Consider the following 26,914-nt stretch of genomic DNA (forward strand, 5'->3'; position numbering starts at 1 on the left):
ACATGGCAGAGGATACTTTCCTGCAGTTCATCTTTTTTGCTTGTTTGCCGGGGGGAAAAAATAATAGATGCTGACTGGAGTTGTGATATATCTGCTGCTTTTGTTTGTGCAGTATTATCAGTATGAAAATGAATGTTTTCAGCCTGGAAAAAGTGGGTGGGAAACCTCTGACCCAACCTGATTTCCAGAGTGGGGAATAACAATATGTGGGGAAGAATAACCCCGATGGGTCGTTGCCAGGGCATCCTCCACCCCCCAAAATGAATCACCTGAGGATGTTTTCTGGCTTTGGGGTGTCCCATTCCTGCCTTGAAATGAAATCTTGGATCTTGCAAGCTGAGATGCTTTGGGTTTGTGCCAGCAAAATGTGGAAAATGGTGCTCAGCGTGTGTGTGTGTGCATCTCAATTTCCTCCCGTGGGAGTGGCCAGAGCAAACAGCCCTCAGTAATAGCTTGTTATTAAACAGATGGGGATATTGACCCTCTTCCATTTCCATTTTCCACGTTGGAGAAAGTGAAATTGCATTACTTTGGCTTGGATGAGTTCAGTGTATTAATAAAAAAAACGTGTATGAAAACCAAGGGAGATTGCATGCAAATCCCAAGAATTTAGATAATGATTTCAGCCCTGGCTGGGCCATAGAGATTTCTCTTCCACTTTTTTTTTTTTTTGGTTTTTTTTTTTTTTTTTTTTTTTTTTTTTTTTTGGTTTGTTTTTGGTTTTTTTTTTTTTGTGCACAGAACTGTAGAGTTTGCTCTGGAATAGCTTAATTTTTTAGAAAGTACTTAAGGAAAATCAGGCTTTTCCAGTATAATTAGGGAAACGGCTGACAAGCAGCCTTACAAGCATATCAATAGGGCTAATTGATTATCGGGCATGTTCTCACCTAATTGGCATAAGAAATTATTTGCTTAACAAGGTTTTAAACATAATTAGATTGATATAAGTTCTGGTAGAGATAGAGATGTTGAATTTGCAGAGATTCTTGATAAACAGTGATCCCAGGAGTCAACAAGAGGAAAAACACATCTTTTAATATGGAAATCAGCAGAATCTGCCAAAGCTCTTTTTAAAATGAGTTAGCATAAAAAAAATAACCTCAAATACCCCTGTATTTTTTATGTTTATTTCTGTTTCAAGTGGGGTGAGTTTCCTTGGGCCTGAATTTTGGGAGATGGGAGCCTGTGTGCTCAGGGCTTGCTTTGGTTTTGAACCTCTCCAGATGTGGGGGGAGCACGTGCTTTTTCCCCTCATTCTCCCCACAGTTTTGCCTCTCTGGAAGTTGTGGAAGGCTGAGGTTTTCCATAGGATGGGTCTTCCCAGACATGCCTTGGCAGCTGGAGATGCTGTAGGAGACCACAGGTGTCTTCCACATCTGAACGGGTGGTGGAGATGTTGGAGAAAAATGTGTGTCTGCCTCTCTCCAAATGCTGGGCTCTGCTCTTGACGCCTCCTGAGACTTCAGGATTCCATGGACTGGTGTGGACCTGGCAGTGCTGGGTTCATGGTTGGACTCCATGATCTTAGAGGGCTTCTCCAGCCTTAATAGTTCCATGATTTCATTATTTACAAGCCTCCATTGAAGCATCCTTGGCTGTGTTTTGGGTTTTCTTTTGGGTGTGCTGATCCAAAGCCTCCTGAGCAATCCATGGTGGGTGTTCAGAGCAGGGCTCTCTGTGCTGTGGCTGGAAGGGCAGCAGAGCTGCTTGGCTTTTAAAAACCACAAAATATCCTGAGCTGGAAGGGACCCACAGGGGTCATGAATTCCAACCCCTGGCCCTGCACACACCCCCCAAATCCCACCCTGTGTATCTCTGGGAGCTCCTAGAGCTCTGTGGGGGCTGTGCCTATTCCCTGGGGAGCCTGGGCAGTGCCCAGCACCTCTGGGGGAAGAACCTTTTCCTAAATCCAACCTAAACCTGCCCTGGCACAGCTCCAGGTGTTCTCTGGGTCCTGTCTCAGAGAGCAGAGATCAGTGCCTGCCCTTCCTCTTCCCCTCACGGGGAAGTTGTACCTGCAGTGAGGTCTCCCCTCAGTCTCCTTGAAGGGGGATCAAAGGGGAGGGCTTGGGCTGCAGCAAGCCTTGGGAAAGGCTGTTAAACCTGCTCCTCTGGAGCTGCATCCCCACTATGTAATCAGAGCACTTCAGGACTTGTGCTGTTGCTCTTCCCCTCACTAAAATGAGGGCACTGAGATGCTTTAGTGATTGGTCTTGATTGCTGCCTTCCCTCTCCTGTCCATGTTTCTGAATATTGCCCTGAGACTACAGGGATGGAGTAGTTTACCCAGAGAGACAAAAATCAAAAATTTTTAGGCCAGATCTCCCCAGAGAGCTTCACTTTTAAATGTGCAACTCCAATTCTCCCTTCTTTTTTTTTTTTCCCCTCCAAAGCTGTTTGGAAAGGAATAATGTGTAACCAATACCTCCACTTCAGTATCTCAGAAGTGCAGTGTGTGCTAATTAGGCATCCTGGAGCCTTTGGAAAAGACTCCCATTGTATTTCTAGATGGAATCTACCCTGCTCCCCCTTTTTGGACAAGTGAGCTGGTTATTCAGCTCTGAGAAGCTCACAGCCATTGGCAGATGATGCATCTTGAAAGTCAAGGTTGAGAGCATGAGTGGGTTTGTGTTTTCTATTTTATTTCTTCCACCCCCCCCACCTCCCCCCCTCCTGGTGCACGTTGCTGGATTTGAATAATTAATGCCTGTTGTCTTGCTTCCTGTTTTCATTTCTGTATGTAATGCTAACCAGCAGTGGGCTGAATCATTCATAGGCTGCTCTCTCCACCTCGGCAGCTGGAGGTGTCATGGGAACAGTGATTGGGAGGTGCTGCACACTTTCTGCTGCTCCCTTGACTCCCTTTCTGCAAGCAGGAGCAGTAAGTATTGAGCCCATGCTCTTGGCCAAGCCAGGCTCTCTGGGCAGATGGTATCAGTGTGGTTGCTCTCCCTGCAGCTCCTGTTACTGCTCAGGTGTCCGCCTGCATGAAGGGGAGGGTGGCTGCTGGGTTTTGTCTTTCCCACCTGTTTCGGGCTTTGATGGATCTGGTTGTGATGCTCATGGAGAAGAAGGAGTGATTTTAGGCTTGTTGGTTGTGCCTCATGCAGTTACACTGTATTTAGGAGTGGAATTGTTAAAACTCATCTTAGATTTTTTTTGTCACTGTGCTTTTCCTGAGTTTTTGTGGAGAGCAGCCTGGAATTCTGGGCTCCCACAGTGCCTGCCCTTGCAGTGAGAGGAACCAGGGTGGGAGCTTCACTTGGTGTCTTACAGAGCCTTTTCATCTGTCTTTTCCCTTGGGCACTGTCAGGGATCCAACGACAGCCACAGCTCCTCTGGGCACCCTGTGCCAGGGCCTGCCCACCCTCCCAGGGAAGGATTTCTCTCCTATCAAAGTGATCAAATGAAATACCCAGTGAAAGCTTTTGTGGATGGAGCTGGCCTGTCTGCCCTCCTGCCTTGCATGACTGCAGCAGGAAGAGGTGGAAACCAGGAGATGCTGTCCTTTGGAGAGGAATTAGTACAGCATTACTTGGAACAACTACAGCCTTCTAGGTTTTCAGAGTGGGAATAAGGGCTTTGGCTGGGGAGTTGTTAATAGGCTGTGAATGATTTTTACATCTTGCACAGATCCCTCAGCATCTTGTACATCACTCTACACTTGTAATCTTCAGGGCAGAGAGGGTGGTTTAGCCCAAGATCTTTAAACAGCGTCTCCAGTTCTGCACATCCTCAGTGCCTCTGTCCCATTGTGACAGGTTTTGTGAGAAGGCAGAGGGGGAGGCTCATTTCCTGGGGATGGTCTCGAAGCTGAAGATGGGAGGCAGCTTGAGCAGTGACTAATGCTCAGCTTTATAAATAGCAAGAGGAGAGGTGAAACACGGGCACGGGGAGGTGACCTCGACACGAGGCCATGGAGGTGGCACAGCAGCACGGGGGGGACGTGAGCAGCAAACAGCTCTCGTGTCAGGCTGGCTGTGCCTGTGCCTCTGTCCTGCTTGTCACCCCCCAGGGGACGGGCAGAGCCACGTGGGGAGCTGGGCTGGCCACACATGGATGTGTGGGTTGTGCCCACCTCGTGTCAGCGCCCTGAGCAGCACGGGGAGCTCTGCTGAAAGCACAAAGCTGTCTCTGTGTCTGGGGGATAGGAAGGCACAGGGCTGTGGGCACAGCCTGGTGACAGGCTGCTGGGTCTGGAGCCACAATAACCTCCTGCCTCTGGGATGCTGAGTCCTGATTAAAGTGTCAGGGCAGGGCTGTCCTGGGCTGTCAGCATGTAGTGTGCATGGACACAGACAGACAGGAGCTGGGAGGGGTGAGCTGCCTGTGTCCCTGCTGACATTTCCAGACTCCAGCACTGTGTCTGCACTGCCTGCAGCATCCCCTGGTGCATCGGCTGGAGTGAAAAATACAGTCAGCCCTGCTTTTGGAGGCTTCCTTCATGGGATGTGTCAGGGAAAAGCTTTTAGGTGGCTGGTTTATCTCCCCAAGCCCAGGCATGCTTTGCTGATGCCAGTGAGGATGTTACTGCTAAGCTGTCACAGCTTTGCCCAAGACCTGAGCCCTGGGAATCCCACATGTAAGAAAGCAAAGAGTTTCCCCTGGAGAGGGTGGGATTTTACACACCCTGCACACAACCCTGCACTCTCAGGAAAGGGGGGCAAGCTCAGCTGCTGTCAAACTCCACTGCCAGCCCTCTGGTGATGCACACAGCAGCAGTGTGGGGCTGTGGGTGCACACCTGTCCTGCAGAAAGCTGTAGGAAACCTGTGGTGTGGGACCAAGCACAGCATCCAGCTCTGCATCCTGTGAGTGCTTGAGAGGTTTATAAAGGGAGAGGGTGATATCTATAGTATACATTTTTTGTATACACCCTCTGTATTCCATATTCTGGGGGTTGTCCAGAGGTTTGGTCCTTGCTGGATCCCTTCCAGCTCAGGATAGTTCCTGATTCTGTGATGCCCTTTCTGCAGGAGGCATGGAAGTGTTCATTCCTCATCTCGGACTGTTTTGCAGGCTCCATGGGATGCTGACGTGAAACTGCTTTAACTTGGCTCAGCTTCAGCTTTGGGGAGGTCTCTGAATTGATTTTCAGGTGGTTCTTGCAGCAGCTCTGTCTCTTTACACTTCAGTCATTCATAGGAACCCAGTCACCTGGGCTGCAGATCCTCCTCCTCCTGCTTTTGTCCTCACGTGGCTTTCCCTACTGATAACTCCTGTGAACACATTTGCTTTTGGTGGTGTGGGAGAAGCTGCAGGAGGAAACCAAACTTGCAAACTAATTAAACTTCTTGGTCTTGCTCAGTAACGAGTGGGAGATGTTGGCAGGGCTGGGAACAGATCTGATTCTCATCCCTGCTCTCAGTAGCCAGAGGACACAGTTAATTATTAAATTGCTTGTTAATGTATTGAAATATCGCTCGGGATTTTAATTTCTTTTTTTTTTTGTTTTCTCTGCTTTGCCCCAGGGCTCTCCCAGGAGCTGATGGATTAGTGGTGGCTGGCTCTAGAGGGGCTGGAAGGAGCATGGTTAAACACCAACCCCTGCAGTACTACGAGCCCCAGCTATGTCTGTCCTGTCTGACCGGGATCTACGGCTGCCGCTGGAAACGGTACCAGCGGTCACATGATGACACCACCAAGGTGAGCAGGGGACAGCAGCTGGCTGCCACCTCTTCCCTCCCATGTTGGTTTGTAGCTCTTGGTTGAAAGTATGAAATATTTGGGTTTTTTCCTTATTTATTGTCTTGGATGTTTGATGGGAGTTGTTGACCGTGGCAGGAGGCCCTCGCCATATGGTTGATGTAGAGATGGACACAGTGAGGTTGGTCATGGTGCTGCAGGGGATTGAAGGTGCCCAAATCTGTTTACATTGTGGTAAAGGGAAATATTTTCCTTGTGGTTTTTTACTCCTAGCTCTATGTCCTGCTGGTGCTTGCAGCACCCTTGGCTGGACATGTAAGTCTTGTGTTTCTGCAGCATCTCTGCCTTTGTGGTGTGGTTTCAGTGGGCATGGTGATATTTGGTCCCAGAAGGGACTTGGTGATCTTGGAGGTCTTTTACAACTTTATGATTCTGTTCTTGTGTGTGACAATGAGTTTGTAGGTAAGGTAAAAGGGTGCCCAGAGCAGCTGTGGCTGGCCCTGGATTCCTGGAAGTGTCCAAGGCCAGGCTGGACAGGGCTTGGAGCAGCCTGGGGCAGTGGAAGGTGGCCCTGCCATGGCAAGGGTGGCACTGGATGATCTTGAAGGTCCCTTCCAACCCAAACCCTTCTGGGGTTCAATGAAAGGCAACAAAAGGTGAGAGCAAGCTGGGGGTGAATGGGAAAGCTGTTGGAGGTGACTCTTCCCTCCTCTGGATAAATATAGATTGTAGAAGCTCTGCCAGAGGGCATCCAGGCTTGACTTGCACCTCCCCTCTTCTTCTGGGCTGGGAGATGAGGTCTTGTGATGTGTTGATAGGAAAAGTGTGAAAATATTGCTGTCAAAACAACCCTGTTACATCATCTGAGTAAGGATTTTTTTTTTTACCGTTCTCCTGTACTCCCATATTGCCTGGGATGGTTTTTTACAGTGTGCTTACAAGTTACATTTGGTTTTTTTTTTTTCCTTCTTTAAATCCTGTTTCATCTGGAAGTGCTCCCAGGGGACCCTTTGGTTGCCTTTTGAATGCTTAATTTCGCTCTCCTATCACTTGGCTCCTCTGTTCTTTTTTTAAGCCTATAACCAGGGATCTTCTTGGCTCTGGAGTGCTTTTCCTCTTGGAAAAGCAGCTGTGAAGGAGCAAACAAGGCTGTATGGCAGATTCCATGCCAGAACTGCTCCTGGTTGTGAATTGCAGCCATTGTTGGTGGTGCAGCTTGGCCAGGAGCTCCCCTGTGAGTTGGAAAGTCACGCCTTGAGTTTGTGCTGCCTAAAAACTAATTTCCTTTTGCAGAGTAGGAATGTTGGTGCTGTTTTCCCTCTGCTTTCAGCTTGGTCTGGTGACCACTTCAAGCCAGCAGAACGTTGTAGCTCTTAGCTAAAAATTTACAGAAAAGTTGCCATGAATTATCCAGTGAAATCTGCCTCTGCTTGTGTTACCAGAAAATATCAGTGGCAGAGCTTTCCAAGTCTGCTTGGAATTTCCATTGGTTTTTGCTAGTGCTGGAAAGGAATTCATTGTGTTTAAGCTGATCCAGGCTGAAAAATGTGTCCAGTCTGAGCTGGTCTTTTTAAAATCTTTGTGAGGCCTCAACTTCCACTTGGGTAAAAGAGAGATGGAGACAGCAGCAGGAGTAAGAGAAGAAAGCCTAAAATGAGCTGCAGGCTGTGTTATCTGCTTTCTTGTTCAAACATCAAACTCCCCAGAATATAAGGCTTTCATCCAAATTTGGATCACAACCCAACCTTGCTTCCATGGTATCTTGATGCCTGTGAATGTTTGTTGTCTGAATTGTGCTGCACCTCAACAGCCACAATTTTAATGATTCCTCTCTTTGTCCTTCAATTGTATGTGCATCAAGCTTCCTACTCCACATTAAAAAATTACATGAAAATGAGAATTTTAATTGGATACCTGAGTTCTAGGGTTTTTTTGTGAGGCAGCTTGCTGGAATTGTCATTATCCTTTGCTTTTCTCTGACCTTTGAGAATGAAGAGAGGGGCTGGAGGCACACAACCAATATACTCTGATCTCCTTTTAAAATTTTGAACATTTGCAAAATTCCTTTTTTTCTATTGTGGGTCCTCAGCTTTAATGGCAAGATCTCCTTTTACTATTTTAAATTTTTTTTTTTAAATGAAAGACACATGAAGAAGGAGAAATAGTCTTGCTGAGATTCAGATCATTATAATCTCTGTAGCTGGTGTGAGGAAGGAATTTAATTTCTCATCTAACCACAGCTTGTTCATCACATATTCAACCAAGGATATTATGAAGTTGGTGCATGGAAGCATTTTTTTTTCATTATTATTATTATTGCTTCCAAACCCCTGTTGTTTGTACACAGCAAATATCCCACCCTGAAAATCACCCTGGGTGGGAGAGGGGACAAAGATTTCCTCCGAAAGGAAATAGCAATGATAATTTTTGAATCTATCCAGTAAAAAGAAGCCACTTTTATTGACTGGCTGGGCTGAGCTATCAAACATGGTCTTTCTTTCCATCACAAATCTCCTAATCCTCTTCTTAATTGCAAGTTATCTGAACTGTGAGGATGTGGGAGGAGAAATATCCAATAAAGCCTCTCCCTGCCTTTATCTGCTGCTGCTCATGTAGCTGCAGATCTATAAATGATATATCAACCCCTTCCTATGAATTGGGCAGTCCCTGTCAGGATTTATGCCCTTCAAGTGAAATGTGTATGATTCCAGATAGTCCATTTGGTTAAATGCATCACATGACCTCCAGCTGAGGCTTCTGATGGCTTTTTGGGGTCCTTTTGTGCAGAGATAAGTGAGGAGCTGTGATCCATCAGCATAATGAATTGCAGTGCTGTGTCTGGGCTGCGTGTATTAATTCACTCTCTGGTGAAATGCTCTTGTAATTCCCGCTTGGCCAGAGCTGTGAAATGACCTGAACAGATGATCTAAGCCACGGGCTTTGGAGCTGGGACTTTGTCAGGGCTGATTCCCAAATGGCCAGAGGTCACTGGTCACAGAAATTGCTTGCTTTGCTGCAATCTGCTATTAGAGGATGGCTTCATTTGCCCTTCTCCGTGTGTTTTTCAATTTGTGAGGGTTTCAGACCATAGGCCTGAAGGCACAGGAGCTTTTGAGGGAGAGGGGCTCTTTCAAGGTTGTTTGATTTAAGGCTGGGCACTGAAGGATTGGATGTGACCAGTGACTCAGAGCTGAGTCCCCATGAATGGATGTGTCCAATCATGTTGATTTGATGGGCTAAATGCAGGGAAATCCAGTCATTCCATTAAATATCAATGTGCTTTTTCCTTATTGCTCCTGAGGGTGCCCCCCTCATTAGAGGGATCTGGGCTAGATGATCTTTTAAGGTCCCTTTCAACCCAAACTATTCTACGATTCTATTTTTTTCCCCATGATGCTTGGAAATGAAAGCAAAACCAGGCTTTGTTTTAGGGTTTTTCCACATCACTTAAACATCTTTTAAAATTCACCTATGAGCCCTTCACTTTACATGGAGGCTGTGAGGTGGATGATTGTCCAGGGAAACTGTGACAGCTGAGCCAGGAAGGAATTGCATTTGCTTTGTGTGGTGCCTTCAGACCAGACTTGGCAGAGTGTTACTGGTTTTAACTGGGAATAGCATCTTTTGGCCTTCATGAAGGAGAAAGACCTCTCTTAGACAGGGCAGGATCCTGTGGAGGACTGCAAGGAGCAGAGAGGTGCTCCAGCCTCAGGAACTGGGATCAACCTGCCAAGAATTTGCTTCTTTGATTTCCACACTCTCCTAGAAAGGTTAGGATGAACCAGCTTGCTCTGTATCAAAAAGGTTCCTTATTTCAGCAAAGCTGCTTTGAAGGATGGGAGTTCCCAAGTCCTGGAGACCCCAAAAAGCCGCAGGGTTAGAGCCTAATCTTGTGGTGCACCCTAAATATTGTCAGGATGTTTGACTGATGCTGAATTTGTGGTGTAGTCCTGAGACAGGCAGAATGCCTGTGGGGGAGAGTCTGCAAAACCCATTGACTGTGGGGCCTGGGCTGGGATTATGGGCTCAGACTGGGTGATTAACGTGCCCTGGGATTTGTAAAGCTTTAGAGGTGTCAAAGGTTTTTCCTGCAGAGCATCTGCAAAACGTGGCTTTGGGCTCTGAACAGCCAGCTCTGAACTGAGCTGCAGCTGGAGAAAGGGGGAAGAAGAGGGGACAAGGAGGAATTTTTGGTCTCGTAGAGCCAGCCATGTGTTTTTACAGGGATTTCTTCCCCCTGAATACCTGGGTACAGCAATGCTCCTCCACTCTTAAGGTGCAGCCACTCTCATAAAATCTTGTCTGGTTTGAATATGCTCAATCATCTCCTGGTTTCACCCATATGGGAAAGCCTTTCAAGACTCTTTCTGTGAGTTCCTTGTACTGGTTTTGACTGGGATACAGTTAATTTTTTGCACAGCAGCTGCTGTGGTGCCAGATTTTGGGCTTGTGACTGAAACAGTCTTACAGCTATTGCTGGAGATTATTGTACCTTGATGCTGTGTAAACATTTTCTGAATTCTCTCCAAGAAGAGGAAAAAAATTGAGGTGGTTTTTCTGCTTGTTTTCCTAAACAAATGTTCTTCCTCTCAGCTGTGTAGTTGTTGTTACAGCTAGACTTTTACAATTGAATTATATAACTCCTTTTTCCAAAGAGGCAGTGGGAACCTGTGATCCTGTTAATCCCAGGTTAATTAATTGTGTCTCTCTTTACTCAGACATTTAGACCTTTACCATAAATGGAACCATGAGTGTGAATTTTGAGGAGAGAAAATGAGAAAAGTGAAATGGCATTGACATCATAGAAGTTTGACTTGTGGGAGCCTCCATGTCAGAAGTTCTCTCTTTGATTTTGACAGAATAGTGAAAAATTGTGGCCCTTTTCCAGAGGAGCCTTGATTTTCCTCACTCAGAGGAAAGTGAATGTGACCTCGCTGCCCTTCAGTTGGACTCCAGTGGTTTACTTTCCATTTGGGGTAGAATTTGCCAGTCTCCTACTTCACCAGCTCTGCTTTTCCAGCCTCTCTCATGAATTCCCAGGTGTCCTGGAATAGATCCAAGCACAGTTAGGCTGTGACAGAGCAGAAAACGTTGGAGAGCAACTTTGCAGTGTGTCCTTACTGGGTGGCTGGATGCACTGGGAGAGGGCAGGGGCCAATGGAAAAAGCTTTTTATCATCCTTTCTTTTTTTCCTATCCAAGTTGAAGGTTTTTTTCTGTCACTCATAAAAGACTTTGTGGAAGTGCCTCAAGGATGCTTGTGGTTCCAAAATGACCACAAAAATTAACTAGGTAAGAAGGAAACCTGGCCCCAGTGGGAGTAAATTAATTAAATGAAGGAATAGGAAGGAGCAGGATTAGTTTGTGGTGATGAGTTTGTGGTGATGGTACTTGAGAAAGGTGGAAGAGGAAGAGGGGGAATCTGGGGAAGGAACTGGTCTGGGAGTAGATCATAGAATCGGTTGGGTTGGGAAGGACCTTAAAGACCACCTAATTCCACCTTCCACTGCCCCAGGTTGCTCCAAGCCCCATCCAGCCTGGCCTTGGACACTTCCAGGGATCCAGGGCCAGTCACAGCTTCTCTGGGCACCCTCCACCCCTCCAGGGCTTCCCCACCCTCACAGCCAGGAATTCCTTCCCAATATCCCATCCTAACCCTGCCCTCTGTCAGTTTAAAGCCATTCTCCTCTGTCCTGTTCTTCCAGGCCCTTGCCAAATGCCCCTCTCTGCAATAATGGTCAGCAGGGAAGGGAACAACTTGAAATCTGTGAGGTGTGGCTTTCCTGGCGTTGGTCACAAGACATTTCAGTCATCTGCCAGCTTGTTGTTTTGGGGAGGACTCTGCTGCCTGTGAGGTCTGGGTGGGGATCCAAAGTGCTTGAGTTCCAGGAATGCTTGTGGTTTTAGGGTTTGGGAACCTCTGTGGTGCTGACATGTCTTATTAACAAAATTGATTAGCAAAGCTGAAAACTAAAATGACTCTTCTTTGTTGGCTGTGAAGCTGATCTGTGATTTTTGTTCACTGTTTCATGTGCTCCTCTGGGAAAAGAAACTTGGATTGAGGAGTGTTTGGTTGCAGATTTAAGCTTTTTCTCCAGGTTGTTTCCAGAAGAAATGTGGCCAAGCTTCAGAGTGGGATTTCAAGGGTATAACCAGCAGCTTCTTGTCCATGGCTAGAGGTTTTAATTGTTTTTTTGGTTGCTTCTCTTTGTACTCATCTCAACCTTGAATATTAGTCAATTTTTTTTTTCCTTTGTGCCGTGTCTACAGTGAGGTGTTAAAAGCAAAGCTGGTGAACTGGTCTGGACCCATAATTTCCACTTGACATGCAGTTCTGAGCCTTTATTTGGCAGACACTTATTTGCAGATGATGTCAGCAAGCACTTGAGAGTCCATTGACTTCAGTGAAGTCAAATGAGGCCCTTTTGCAGGAAGAATTATGGAACAAAAAATGAAACAACTGAGGCTTTGTTTGAAGTGTGCACTTGCAGCCTGTGACTCCTAGAACCTGAATCAACTTCCTTGTGAGCTCTCCTGAAGCTGGCTGGAAAGTCAAGGTTGACTTTTGGGTGACAAAAATCAGTGCCACTCACCAGCAAGCAGAGTCTGGATGGTTGTTCAGATCATGCTGCCTGTGCCAAAGATGGCCCTGGGTCCAAGGAGAGCAGCTCTTGCCTCCCTGAGGCTGCTGGGCAGGCACCAGGCTCTTGATTTGAGGGTGATGTGAACAGCAGAAGTCTGGAGACTTTAACATCCTCTTTATGCCAAAGTGTCCTTGCTGGACTCAAATTCCCGACCAAATTCCAATGGGATCAGATCAGCTGGATGCTTAGCAAAGGGAGAGGAAAAAGACCCCAATCCTTGTCCCTTTCATCAGAAACCAACCCTTCTCTTGATTGTAATCAAGAAGAGATTGGAATTGCCTCAAAGATGAGGTAATTCCAACCTTCCACTATCCCAGGTGGCTCCAATCCCCATCCAGCCTGGCCTTGGACACTTCCAGGGATCCATCCAGGGACAACCACAGTTTCTCTGGGCACCCTGTGCCAGGGCCTGCCCACCCTCAAAGGGTGGAATTCCTTCCCAATATCGCATCTGATGATGTCTGGGGAGAGAGAGATGGGTGGTTTTGGTGGTGATGTGTTGGCTCCCCCAGACTGCTCCTTTCACCACAAAGCTCTTTCGTTCTCGCTCACTGCTGTCCCTTCACATTTGACATTTTCTCACGTGACTTTTTGTGGCCTTTCTGGAAAAACAAACCTGGTTCCTGTAATTCAGAGCTCACTGGGGTGCCTCGCTGGAGGCTCTGCTGGCCACGCCTGGTTTGTCACCACTCAAACCACCCCACATCCTGGGCAAACCACTTCTCTGTGCCTGTGCCTCCTTGTCTGGGTCTTTTCCTTCACCAACACGCTCAAGAGCCTCAAGTTGTATCAGAAGTGGGGGTGTAGCTGAGCAGTATCTAGAAAAGATCTCTCATTTCACTGCTTTTTTTCCCCCCTTGAGGTTGATGCAGATTTACTCCGTGTGTGTTTGCAGGATTTAGTAGCTGTGTGCTCAAGTCTGACCAAATTATTTTGCTGCTGCCATCAGGGATTCCTTCTTCTCCACTCAGAAGGGAGGGATAAACAGCACAAGGCAAAGTGGAACCTATGATGGACCAGTGTCTGTCATGTGCTGGGCTTGAAATATCAAAGTTTTTGTGTGATGAGCTAGCTCCAGCATTTATATTTACTCCCAGGATGGCTGATTGTTTATTTTCTTTCCCCTATGCTTCACCCTTGAGATTTAAAAAATAGTAATGAATAAATAAGCCAAGCTTCTGCCTCTTCTCCAGAGGGATGCTGGCTTTGGACACTCAGCTGCTGCTGGGCCTTGTGGCTTCATTTGGTTTCCCTGTGGCAGTGCACTGAACCCATTTAAATCTCTCTTGGGAAAAAATAGGTAAATCCCTTCCATATGTCAAGTATTAGAAAAAGACATGATTTCTTTGACTTGCACAAAGCATCCCCTTGTCTGGCAGATACAGGAACAAGTGCAGCCTTGTTTCTGGGAAGATGAGCCCTAACCTCATGCTGGTAAATCTGACATGTCCACTGTTTCAGGCAGTGTCTGCTGATGTCAGCTGTGCCTGTGGAAGCTGGGGAAGACCCTGATTTTATCAATTTTCCCCTTGAAAGAGAGAGGCACTTCAGTTTTGCCTTGCTCTAATTCTTTTTTTATTCTAGGCCTTCAGGTCACTGGGTTGCCACCAGAGCTGGGACAGAAAGCCTTTGGCACATTAGCTCATTCAGTGGCTTTTGTCACCAGATGTGTCTTTGCCCTCTGGACCATCCTGTGGGATAAATAAGGCTGTGTTGGGATGGGGCAGCACTTTGTGGAACAAAATGTGAACACTCAGGACTTGCCAGCTGGGTCAGCCTTGAGGTCATCCTGCCCCACATCCTGTCTGTGCTGCGTCAGGGATGGGCTTTGGGAGGAGCAGGAGATCAGTCTGCTGTGCCCTGAGCTCCTTCCTGCTCCCTCCTGCCTTGTGGCCATCTGGGCTTGAATACAGATGGGATTTTGGGAAGGAATTGTTCCCTGGGAGGGTGGGGAGGCCCTGGCACAGGGTGCCCAGAGAAGCTGTGCTGCCCCTGGATCCCTGGAAGTGTCCAAGGCCGGGCTGGATGGGGCTTGGAACAGCCTGGGACAGTGGAAGGTGTCCCTGCCCATGGCAGGGGTGGCACTGGATGGTCTTGAAGGTCCCTTCCAACCCAAACCAGTGTGTGATTCTGTGAAAAAGATCTGTGGAGGAAGACACAAAAGGGAAGATGAAGGGCAAGGAAATAAAGCAGTGCAGTGATTGGATCCAATCTGATCCAATATTTGTCTGTTCTTCTTCATTTTAATTAACTGATGTCCATCAACTCACCTGAAGAGTGACTGGAGAAACCTCTCCAGTTGAATAGATAAAACTTGACAAGTATCTTAATTGGAAAAAGAGATGTTTTCTAATGAGATTGCTTTGTGTGGACACATGGACTTCTTACAGAGATAAAAAGGAATTGCCATTATTCCTGAGCACACTCCCTCTGAGAAATGGAGAATTGGAGGTGGTCCCAGGGACCTCCTTACATATATTGTATTTTCACATACTTTTTCATTTAGGATGTTGATCAGCTGCTCTGAGTCTTTTGTAGGACTCAGGCAGTGCTTACCTGCTGCTTGGGAGTAGAAACTAATTCAGGATCATTACCTTCTGGCTGTATTTTTGCTGGATTTCTGCTGTCATTTGGGGGCTTTCTTTAATATATTTTTCCCTTGCTCTCATTTCCCCCCTCACTTCTTTTCCTGGTTCCATCTCAGACCTCCTGCCAGAGCAGCCCAAAATGAGCTGCACTGGGGGGAACTGGCAGGAGAAGGAACTGGGAGCTGTTTTCTGGCCCTGGCTCTGTTGTACATCCTGGCAGAAGCCCCTTCTTGAGTGGGGGATGTGCAGTCAGGGCTCTCAATCTCATTTCCAGCGAGAGCAGAGCTGGTTCAGTGGGGTCAGAGGAGCTAATGAGGGGTATTTCCTTTGGGATTCTGGGCCAGCACTCCGTCCTTGGAGATGAATGTGTACTGGGAAAAGGGGGTTGTAATTCAGCAGTGTGACATGGCAGCCTGGATACCTCTTGATAGCATCATAATTCAGGCAGCCCAGCAGTCAGAGGTGCTTTGCCTTTCCTCTCCCATCTTCTGGAATGTGGGCAGAGCTGATGCAGTGCATTTGTGGGGATTTCAGCCCCCCAGGTGCTGCTTTGAGTGTAGGATGATGCTCTTAATTCCACAACCCACATGCTGAACTGTCACCACTTCTTGGGTGAAGTAAACCCAAATGTTTGCATTTGGTGGTTCCTTTCAACCCAAGTTCCTTATTCAGTTTTCTGGATGGGTTTGGGATTTGCCATTGTGTGCTGGTTTTTGTAATATTGAGTATTCCTCTGGGCTTTTTTTGTTTGTTTGTTTTTAATTTTACTAAAAAACCCTGAATGATGGATATGATGAGATGAATTAAACACAGGCTTGGTCTGGCCCTTACCTCGCCAATCTTTGGCTTTAAAGGTGTCAATTTAATGTTTCTTTTTCATGTCAGTGAGGTGGCATTCGACATTTTCAGTCCCCTTCCAGTGCCTAAAGGAGCTCCAGGAGAGCTGGAGGGGGGCTGGGGACAAGGGATGGAGGGACAGGACTCAGGGAATGGCTTCCCACTGCTAGAGGGCAGGGATAGGTGGGATTTTGGGCAGAAATTGTTCCCTGTGAGGGTGTTGAGGCCCTGGCACAGGGTGCCCAGAGCAGCTGTGGCTGGCCCTGGATCCCTGGAATGCCCAAGACCAGGTTGGATGGAGCTTGGAGCATCCTGGGACAGTGGAAGTTGTCCTTATCATTGTTGGGGAGGTTGGACTGGATGAGCTTTAAAATGTCCCCTATAACCTCAAGCTCTTGTATGATTCCATTATTCTCACTCCTTTTCCTAGAAAATCCTGCAGAATTCAGGAAAACACTTTTTTTCTGCTCTTGGGAACAAAGCTTTCCTGGGCTGGACTTGTTCCTTCCAAGCAGTTCTGTGTGAGAGCATGAAGGCAGCTGGGGAGAAGTGATGGAGAAGTGAGCCAGGCCACACAGGGCTGTCAGGATGGTTTAAGGTATTAAATCAGCTGACAACTGCTGCTCAACAATTCTATTTTGCAACAAGGTTAAAGTTTAGGGGTTCTTTACCCTCTGTGTCCGGGTGTGATTCATGACTTAATACACTGCCTGTGCTCCCAAATTGTTTTCCTTCTCAATTCCCACTTGTTCTCCAGGCTGTCACTCCATGGGAGCTGCCCACAGCGGCATCCCAAGGGAGAGCATTTGCCTCTGGGGCTGCCAGCAGTGATGGATGGTGTTACCTGGAGCCAGGTACTGCCTGGAAATGCTCCTGTCACTCCCAGACCTGATGGATGGGACAGTCTGGCCCTGCAGGGGGTGGCTTTTGCAGCAGCAAAATGCAAATAATGCAAATCATGAATGTGAAACACTAACAGTGCCACAAATACTACCTGCAACAAACTAAGCACTCCACAGCACATTGCAGCCATATAAGTTAGGGCACTAAGGGAGCAACTCACAAAATCCCAAGATTTTGCAAAATCCTGACTTCCCAAAGTCCCAAATTTATCAAAAGATAAAGTGGAAAGAGCCATTGAGGCTCAAACAAAAACTATTAAAAAAACACCTCACTGCTTTAGAGTAGAGCCCATTGATGGCCATGTTTTAACTATAAAATACCTAGTCATTTTTAAAAGAGTGTTATAAAGCAAAATTACCTAACACTAACCCTCAGTGCAAAAAAAGAAAAGAAAATATACAAACCACTGTCAGTGTGGAGGCTGGAGGGAATTTCTGGTTGCTTTTCTGAGCCCTTTTTGGTCTCTTTTCTCTGCTGTGCTTGAGATGCTCTTGGATATGTTTTATTCTCAAGCCTTGCACCCCTTCTAATTATTGAGGGCTCGCCAAGCAGTGCAGGACAGCTTTGGAAATGAAGACTTGTCTTCTCCTCTTCTCTGACACATCTCCAAATGGGAATAGTCATTTTACCCCTAAGATGCTGCTCTTACCTGTGCTCTGTAAATGGATCCCAGCACCAAGCTGGATATTGCACCCCAGGGAGAATCTGGGAAGCATCTGCTGCTGCTGGCACATTAAGTGGTTATGAGCACTAAAACAGCTTTATGAGAAAGCCAGCACTCAGCTTCTTATTAGTCCAGTGCCTCTGTGGCTTGAAAACAAATTAAATTTGAGATTTTCCACACTTGCAACCAATGTTTAAAGCTATTAGAGAGGTAAAAAGCTGAAATGGCTCTAAAGCCTCCATTACAATTTTACCAGTGGTTGAAGGGCTTTGCAGAGGTGGCAAGAAGGATTTTTAAAGCTGCTGCTGGGCTTGCCTTCTTTAGAAGCCTGCTGGGGAGGGGGGGTGAATGTGGTCCAGGAGGAAGTTGTGCCAGCCCTGGTGCTGAAATGCTCCCTGGGGATGGCCACGGGTGAGGGGACAGTGCCTTTGAAGCCTCCAAGGTGTCTGAGGGCAGAAAAAGCAACAGGAGGAAAAGAAACTCTCCAGTTTCTCCACTTCTGCATTGCTTCCACCAGCATGGGCTTGTTCAACAGCTAATCTTGTCCTGAGTGAACTTTTTTTGTTCCTTTTCCCCCCATTTTTTGGCAGTGAAATGATTCATGTTGCTTTGTGGTTTTTATTTAATTGGTGCCTCTTTCCCTCCCTTTTTAACCTGTTCTGGTTTTCTTCCTCTTTCTGTGATCTCCTTTCTTCTGTTTGCTTGAAAGGAGAGAAATAGCCCAAATCCCTTTCCTCAGAGCTGCAGCACCACCAGACTGCTCACAGGCTTTAAACTCAGGTATTTCATGTGCACCAGAGCTGGCTGAGGACAAGGAGTTCTTGTCCTCTTGTTCCTGATGATGCTGATTTAAAGACAACACCAGACTAAGAAAGAGATTTTATTTGCCCTGCTTTGAGATCGATAATGAAAAGATTTGGGTGAATTTCATGGTGCTTCTCAGAATCAGGCAGAGTGTGTTCCTTCTGCTATTAATGTTTTTATATTTTTTTTTCCTATTTTGCTTTTTCAGGACTGACTTCCTCAGAGGCTGCTGGGTGTTAAAGTTGGGTGGGAACTCCTGGTGGAGAACAGAAAATTTAAATTTCAGATATCATTGTTTCCTCTGGATGTGTTTGTCCTCCTTGATGGAGCAAGTTAAAGCTTGAGGATTGCCTTCAGAATCAGTAGATACATTAAATGCCACCCTGTTACCTCTGGAAAGTAATTTTCTAGGTGGAAATTTGGTACTTTCTGAATTATGGTGCCTTTTTAATGGAGGTCTTGATCTTGGCAGGCTCCACCGTCTACAAACACCTCAAAAGATCACCAGGAAGGAATTAGTAAGGGGAGAAAAAACAAATATGTGGACATACTTTGGGGAAAAATCATACAATTCATGCACTGCTCAACTTTTGGACTCTTGCCTCGCTTGTGGGGTTGGGATGAAATGCTTTTTGCACTGGTGGAAAAGAGGCTTTGAGTTTAATAATTCATGTATGGACATCTTGAGCTTTGTTTAAACACTTTTGTCTGTCATCACAGCGCTGGCTTGAAATAGGATTAGGGTTTGTTTTCCTTGGCTTCCCAAAATTTTGCTTAAGGAGGACTTCAGCTCTATTATTAAGCCATGTTTACTATGTAGGGACACTGACACTGGTGAGGAAAGCTTGTGAAATAAATCATGTGCTCCTTGTGTGTTTGGCTGCTGCTTTTTATTTGTTAGAACTTTCTACAGTGGATTTGCTTTCATATAATTTGGTGGGAGGAGGGTGATTTAAATATGAATTTGATTATTTCCAGTGGTAGGAAAGGAGCCCTCTCTAGCTGTGTGCTGTCACTGCTGCCTGCAAAATTGCAGCTATTTATCCTCCTCGGGGTCCTGTTGCAGTCAAATTCCAGATGTCAAAGTGTGCTGGGGTTTAAAAATGATTTTAATTTTCTCAGAGGTCTGGAGAGGGTGTCAGGATTGATTTGCTGTCTGTGAACAGAGGCTTTGGTTTTGTGGCCTCTGAGCATGAAAGACAAACTCAGGGTCACTGTTTATCTCTTCAGAGGCTTTATGAATATGGAAAACCAACTTGTCCAGAGCAGTCTCCTCTTGGAAATGCTGCTTTTCCTGTGGGGACAGTGACAAGGCTGGTGGGGAAAATGGGATGGGTTGGGTTATTCTGGTGGAATTGCTTTTGTCTGTAACAAGTGAAGGACCCTGTAGTTGCATCAACCAGAGCAAGAAATATTTTTGTTTTCAGGGCTCACAAAGAGTATTGTGGCTTTTACAAGAAGAGAGATGGCAGTGAACCCCTGAAAACTTCCAGATTTTCCCTGTTTCTGAACTGCTGGATAGGGGCAAAAATAAAATAGGGATGCTTAGGTGTTGTGTGAAGTTGTTGATTGTTACGATTCCTCTGGAAAAGCTTTCTGAGAGTGACTTCTAGGGAAAATCCCAGTGTTTCCCTGGCCTCACTCTATGTCCAGGGATGTTCAATCCAGTTGTTTCCAAGATGCTCCTATCGCTTTTGGGCTGCTCCCTGAGCCTTGATAGAGATTTACTGATTCCTGTGCCCTTCCTGTGACTTTCCCTCGGGACCATCTGGTGATGGTTCACCTTTGGGAAAGGTTGAGGTGTTTTCTTTGAAAATGTTACACTAAAAAAAACATTGAAGAGTGCAAAACTGTGCTAAAAGAACAGGTACCTGAGGGTGGTGGAGGTTGGAGCAGCTGAATTCCTGGTGGGAAAAGGTGGAGAGCTATGGACTAAACAAGCCCTGGCCTGGGGGTGCTGGTCCTGGTGTTCTCAGCCAGCAGAGAAAGATGATTTGGTTTAAAAAGATGCTGTTGGAGGGAAGATTCCCAAGCTGCAGGATTCTTAAAAAATTGAATCTTAAATCTTAAAAGTTAAAGCACAGCCTCAATGTAATGAGGAATAAAAGAAGGGAGGTGCAGTGTGTCACTATTTATGGTGTTATGGTAATTCTGCTTCCAAAGCAGATCTTTCATTTGTACCCTGCTTGAGTTGTTGACTCTAATTTATAATCCAATAAACCTATAGATTGTTGCTCAAAGCAGGCCAGGGATATTACATCAGGCCAGATCTAATAATTTAGGAGCAGTTTATTAAGCTTAATAGCATCTAAGGTGCAATTGCTTTTACGGGCTGGCTTATCCCATGTGGCAGCACCTGGTTTGTTCCAAGGTGTGTCCTGAATCCATGGCTGCAGTCTTGTCTTATTGCTCCTGATGGGGAGAATTGTGCTGTCCAGTGGTGATATGAGTTGTTTTCTGGCACCTCTGCCCCATGGCAGGGCTTTGGAGCTGGATTTTCCAACCCAAACAATTCTGTGATTCTGTTCGTAAGCTCTGCTGATGCTGAGTCTGTGACTGGTGTTTGTTGGGTTTTGGTTTGTAGGGTTTTTAGGTTTCTGTGTGGTTGGTTTATTGTATTGTTTAGGATTTTTTTAATCTGTTTGGTTGTTTTTAGAAGCAATTTTTTTTGTGTGCTGCAGGCCATGGTTTTGACAAGGTACTTTTGATAAGGTTTATTTGCTTTTTTTAAATACCTGCCAGCAGGAAACAGAGGTTCAGCCTTCTCTGAGCTACTGTTTGATTCTGTCAGATTTATTTTATATTCCTGCACGACCTCAGGCAGCTGCCACTTCTGTCTGGTGGTTTCCCACATGCATCAGCTCTGGGAGCACTGCATATTAATAACTCAGTTTTGCACTCAGCATGGAGCACAGCAAGAAGAAAAAGACTTGGCCACAGAAATCAATCTTCCAGTTCCTCTGAAGTCCACATTTTCTGCTAGAGACCTTCTGATGCAGGGGAGTGTGTGAGGAGAAAACATCAGGCTGTTCATGGATAGAGCCCAAACTTCTAGACAGGATTCTCCAGACAAAACCCCCAGAGAGCCAGAAGGTCCCACCTGAGCCTCCTTTTCTCCAGGCTCAGTCCCTTTCCCAGCTCCCTCAGCTGCTTCTGGGCCTCCAGCCCTTCCCAGCTCTGTTCCCTGCCCTGGACACGCTCCAAAATGTGATTTTTAAGTTATTTTAAGTTTTTTAATGGATTATATAAGTGACCTCAAGCTCAATCTGCTCCTGTAAATGGTCCAGATCTGTTCTCTTGGCCAAACTGGATGGTTTTTGCCTGCTTCTGGCAACCATTCTCCTGCTGGGAATGCCAACATCCATATGCACTTCTCCCTGTGGCTTCCTCATTTGAGGTTGGGGGGGGCATATTCCACCTTTTTCCTGTCTCTTGCCTCCTGCAAGCTCAGCTGTAAATCAGGTTGGCTTGTGGCCACAGCCTGCTGCCAGGAGATTTATTGACACTACTTTTATTAATTTTTTAGGTTTTTTTTTCACTCTGGCATAGTGCAGTCATTGCTTTAGGGAGGATGTTTTGGAGGGGTGGGCCTAGGCTGGACAAAATCAATTCTGATATTTTTCTTTGATGGATGAACAATTGGTAGGAAAGCTTTGCTCATCAAAGATTTGTGTGGTGGAAAAAAAATGAATGTCAGGCCTCCCTGTTTTTGTCCTCTCCATCCTTTGTGTTGCTCCCAGAGCTGCTGGCTACAGCTGGGAGATGCTTTGGGAAATACTCCCTGTGATGAGACAGCTAAGGGACAAATCAGCTCTGTTTGGGTATTAAATGCAGCAAGAACATGTAAGAGACCACATCCCTCAGGGAGAACGCTCCTGCTTGGCTTCAGAGCTGTTGCTTTTCTTTGTCTCCTGGCTCTTCTGAAAGCTGCAGCCTGGTTGGTGCTGGAGGAAACCCAAGGCAAGGTTCCTCTGGAGCCTGTGGGCTGAAACAGCAGATGCACCTCCTGCCTCTGAGCTTCCTGGGCTGCCTTTGGAGAGGAAGGAACAGAGAGTCCTTCTGCATCTCTGTGAAATACTCCTGATATTCTCTCAGCAGATCTGGAGCAAGAATAACCAGGCTGCTGAAGAGGCTATAAAAAATCGGAAATATGGCTTAGCACGTGCTATATTTAGAAATTCCATCAGTCCTGCTGAAGTGGGAGCTGTGGATAATTCAGATATTTCCTGTGGCAAAGGATTGGATTTTTTGGGGTGGGTGTCCTGCAGGCAGACAGTTGACACCCTCAAATGGGTTTGTAAATGAGTTTTTACTTTTCCTGTGCTTTGAGTAGGCAATGCTGGCTGTATTCTCATTTTAAAAAATAAACAGGTGTCTTACACCAAATGTGCCTTGATATAATTAGTCATAATCAAGAGCCAGGACTGCTTTAGCTGTTGATTGAAAAACTGTGTATTTTTCTCACCAGCTGCTTCTCACTGAAGCAGTTTTGATGCTCTGAGATGCATGGAAAAAACCCAGCCCAGCCAAAGGCAGAACAAGTTCAAGGCCATTCCTCCCCAAAATTCCCTTTCTCAGTGGTACAAACCCCTGCTTGGGGATTGTGATGACAAAGCTCACAGAGGTGACAGATGACTTTGCAGTGACTCTGCAGATGACTTTGCTGCCATGGGTTTTGCTGCACGAGCAGTTTTTGCTCTTGCAGGAAGAAGGAGAGAAATGGGCTGGAAAGCTTTCTTTGCAGGGGAGGTAAACATTAAATTACTTCAGAAAATCCAATTTTTTTTTCTTTACTATGCATTTATCTTACCTTCCTTCAGGTCCAAGATGTTTGTTGTGATCTGAACAGAGTAGGAAGGGAAAAAATTGGTTCTGAGTGTGGTCAGCAGCCTTTAGAGTATTTTGTCTGCCAAGCTTCCCCTCCAAGCAGTAGATTGAAGAACTGCTTTGCTCCATGAGAAAGGTGGAGAAGGATCATGGAATGCAAGTGTTTTGCCTTGGTATCACACAGGTTGTGCCTCATTTTGGGCCCTATTCTGTTCCATAAGCAGGAGAGAGGTTGTGTGTAGTTGGGATAAAACCCAAACTTTTTGGGTTGGTTCTGTTGACACTCTGGGCATGATCTATTCCTGTGCTTGGAAATATTTTTTTATTAGCATCTATCCTGGATGTGAAGCCAAAAGCCATGTTTTCCATTGTCTGTGAAAGCTGCAAACCAGTGGTGCTTTGGGAATTTTTTTCCCGCATTCTTCCCCGAACTGGGGTCTGTCTGGTCCATCCCTCTCCCAGCCACCACAGGGGCTTTATCTCAACTTGCTGAATCCACATTGGGTTGTGCAAAGAGGTGAAAGTGTGAAAAGCAGTTTGCTCATCCAAATTGTCCACAGTCACGTGGGACAGCTGCAGGATTAGCACTTTTTTCCTGGCATGTTTTGCAATCAGTGAGTGGTGGAGTAGGGAAAATATTGAGCTTTGGGTTATTTTCAGTGCCAGCTGTTTGGAACTTCCAGAAAATGCCCTCTCCAGGTTGTCCTCTGAAAGGGGAGTGGAAAGTCGGGCTCACTGTGCTGCTGCTTGGACAAACTGTGGAGTGCAGGAGCAGCAGTTTGGCAGATTTGTTATTTCTGTGCCACCTTCCATCGCAGGCGCGTTAATCAATGCACAGCTCTTGAGCAGAGCCATAATTATTCCCGTTTCCACAGAGCTGAGAAGATCAGCCACATTAAAATGCCTTTTCTGGAACAGAAAATGATTTTGTGGTGAGGAAATGAAGCGAGTTTTCTCTCCAAAGAGCAGCCATCCGCGTGCTGCTTTGCTTCCAAGGGGACTCACTGGACATCCCTGGACATTCCTGGGCTGATCCCCCAGTGTGGGCAGCAGGGGAGGGGACTCTGCCCCTGTGCCCCGGTGAGACCCCACCTGCAGAGCTGCCCCAGCCCTGGGGACACAGCAGCAGCACCTGGAGCTGCTGGAGAGAGCCCAGAGGAGGCACCAGAGCTGCTCCAGGGCTGGAGCCAGGCTGGGAGAGCTGGGGGTGCTCACCTGGAGAGGAGAAGGCTCCAGGGAGAGCTCAGAGCCCTTGCAGGGCCTGAAGGAGCTCCAGGAGAGCTGGAGAGGGACTGGGGACAAGGCATGGAGGGACAGGACAATGGGAATGGACTCATCCATCTCCCCCTCTGTCAGTCTGGGATATTGGGAAGGAATTGTTCCCTGGGAGGGTGGGCAGGCCCTGGCATAGGGTGCCCAGCGAAACTGTGGCTGCCCCTGGATCACTGGAAGTGTCCAAGGCCAGGCTGGATGGGGCTTGGAACAGCCTGGGACAGTGGAAGGTGTTCCTGCCCATGGTCCATTCCCTCCCAAATCATCCTATGGTTCTATGAAATGCTAAATTTGCTCTGGTTCCAGAAAGGTGACTCAGGAATTCCTTCCTTGGGAACTCCTCATCTCCCTGGCCATGCCTCTTGCTCAAAACCTCCTTTGTGCTTTTGCTGCAGATGCTGCAACTTTAAATGAAGACAAATAAACCAGATTTAATAGACCAGGGGCCCGCTTTTGGGCTTGGCACCGTTCAGGGGCTGCCCTGGCCCTGGAAGGAGCAGGGAGGGGATGGAGCAGTTCCAGGGCCTTTTTCAGCTCAGGCACTGAGGCATTTCAGGTTTTCACCACTGAGGCTCTTCCTCCTGCTTCAAAGAGGATGGTAACAACTTGTTTCTTCTGTCTGCGAACTGGCTGCTTGCCTTTCAGCCCTGGTGATGGCTGCTGAGGGGAAATAGCTGCAGGGGAAGCCCTGGCTCCTGTCCAGACACGCATGGCAGGGTTGTTGTTACATAATTCAACTTTGCCATGCCAGAGTTTATAAACATCACAGAAAATGCCCACTTGCAACAGCAGTGATGTGAGTGTGATGTGTCAGAGCTGCTGGGAAGTGAGAAGGGGACCTTGTGTAAGTCAGACCTTTCACTTCTTCGCTGCAGCTTTTATTGGCCTGTAAATTTTACTTATTTTAGTCCTCGCTTTTGTGCCTCCCAGTGGTTTCTGAATAACACAAGCATTTAGACACCTACTGCTTTAGCATTTTCCTTGCTGCTGTCCTCAGCTGGAGAGCAGCTGACCCTTCAGGCAGAATTGCTAGATGATCAGCCCTTGCAAATGCTTTTTAAATATGTCATTGCCTGTCACTTGTGCCACCAATGGAGAGAGAGGAAAGAAGCTGTGTGGGTTTTCATGGGGGGGAGGTTCTGGTTTGCCTTTTGGTGTTGATGCTCCTGGCTTAGCTTTGTCCTTCTGCATGTGCTGCTGTGGAGGTCCCACAGGCTGCTGTTTGTAGGTCACACCAAGCAAGGTTTTCCTAGACCCAAACTGGGTCTAATCTGGGGTTTAATCCAGAAAAAGTGGATATTGGTACCAAGAATGGCACCCACTGCCTCTTTTCCTGCCAGGATTTTGTCTTCCAGCACTGGCTGGTGATGCTCTTGCCCTTTCAACCAGCACAGAAATCCTTGGTTCATTTTTGTTTCTTTTGTGCCAAGCATCATGACAAGATAGTATTTTTAGAACTTGACTTGCAGACATTTGCTGCCAAGGGTAAGAGGCGAGGGAAAAATTTTCCAAGGAATAAACTTACTGTCTGTTTCTTCTCCCAGTCCAGTCATTTGCCCTTGGATCTATTTGACATCTATGTCAGATTATTTAGGATATTTTATAGAACATTTTACGACAGAAATCCTGTAAACAATTCTGAAACACAGTACTTCTCTTTAAATAGGGATATATATTCATGATTTCTCTCATCCACTGTTCTTCCTGTAAAGCTGTGCTTATTAAACTCATAAACAGCCAAGAGGAGAGAGCTGGGGGCACATCTGAGCCTGGGCTGGACAAATGGCGAAAGCAGTTTGGGGCCAGGACAGAAATAGGATCAGTAAAGGCAAAAGTGGAGCTGTTTCCCCTGGCACTGAGTGATCCATTGAGGTGCAGGGTGCTTGGGTCACAGCTTTGCTGGGCTTTTTAGACACTGCAGTCTTTTCTAAGCTTGGTATAGGGCCCAAATGCCCTATTTCCACCTGGAGCCAGAAGCTGACCATTAAGGAAACACGTTCCAAAATCCCCAGGATGTGCACAAAATGTTCCTCCTGCTGATAATAATTTTTTTCTGAGATTACTTGAGTAAAATGTAATACTGAGACCATTACATTTATAAGCCTTCATTGGCTGTTTTCTTAGGCAGATTATAAAGTCCTGTTTTTTTTATTGAGCCTGCTTTTATTAAAGCTGTTTTTAATCCTAACCCCCTTGCCCCAGGATGCTGGTGCTTTAATTAAAGTGAATCATCAGCTGAATGCAAGTCGACAACATCATGTGCCTTTGCAAAGGACTGTCAGGAGCCTGGGATGAGTTAGCAGGAATAATACCCTCAGGAGGCTCTGAGGATGAAATCCTCCTGCTGCTTGATGCTGATGAGAGCTCAGCAGGGATGCTGTGCCCAGCAAGGTGCCCCACTTCAGGCAAGCCTTAGACCTCAGCCACTTGGTCTCTGCAAGAACCATGGGTTGTATTTTTTTTTTTTCTTCCCTAGATAAGGCTCATCAGTAAAGACTGAAAAAAAATCTGGACCTATTTAGTCTGGAAAAATTAGCTGTCTCCCCTTGGCCTCCAAGTATGAAAGTGTTTGGTAAAAAAAGGAAGTTATAGTGCTTTATTAGCATCAAGAATGGGTTTGGAACACTTGGATTATTCCATGAGTTTGTCCAGAAGCACTGGTTCTGTTGGCTGGGCAAAATCCAGTAGGTTAAAAACATGTTCTCAGGAGCTGTGGAAGTAGAGTAAATCA

At 46.5% G+C, this 26,914-nt stretch overlaps 1 protein-coding gene across 5 annotated transcripts in view; it reads left to right on the top strand.

The window, feature by feature from the left end:
* The window catches only part of GDPD5 (glycerophosphodiester phosphodiesterase domain containing 5), a 102,424-nt gene that overhangs the window by 38,204 nt on the left and 37,306 nt on the right, over positions 1–26,914 (top strand). For 4 of the 5 annotated variants that reach the window (XM_038130777.1, XM_038130760.1, XM_038130769.1 and 1 more), the window contains exon 2: positions 5,471–5,645. In XM_038130777.1, coding sequence (XP_037986705.1) covers positions 5,529–5,645 — 117 coding nt within the window. In that variant the 5' untranslated portion in view covers positions 5,471–5,528. Of the gene's footprint in view, positions 1–2,761; positions 2,882–5,470; positions 5,646–26,914 lie in introns of those variants that run through there. The other variant, XM_038130793.1, reaches the window with a different exon arrangement.

This window comes from Motacilla alba, chromosome 1 (assembly GCF_015832195.1).
Source record: "Motacilla alba alba isolate MOTALB_02 chromosome 1, Motacilla_alba_V1.0_pri, whole genome shotgun sequence".
NCBI classification, from domain to species: domain Eukaryota; kingdom Metazoa; phylum Chordata; class Aves; order Passeriformes; family Motacillidae; genus Motacilla; species Motacilla alba.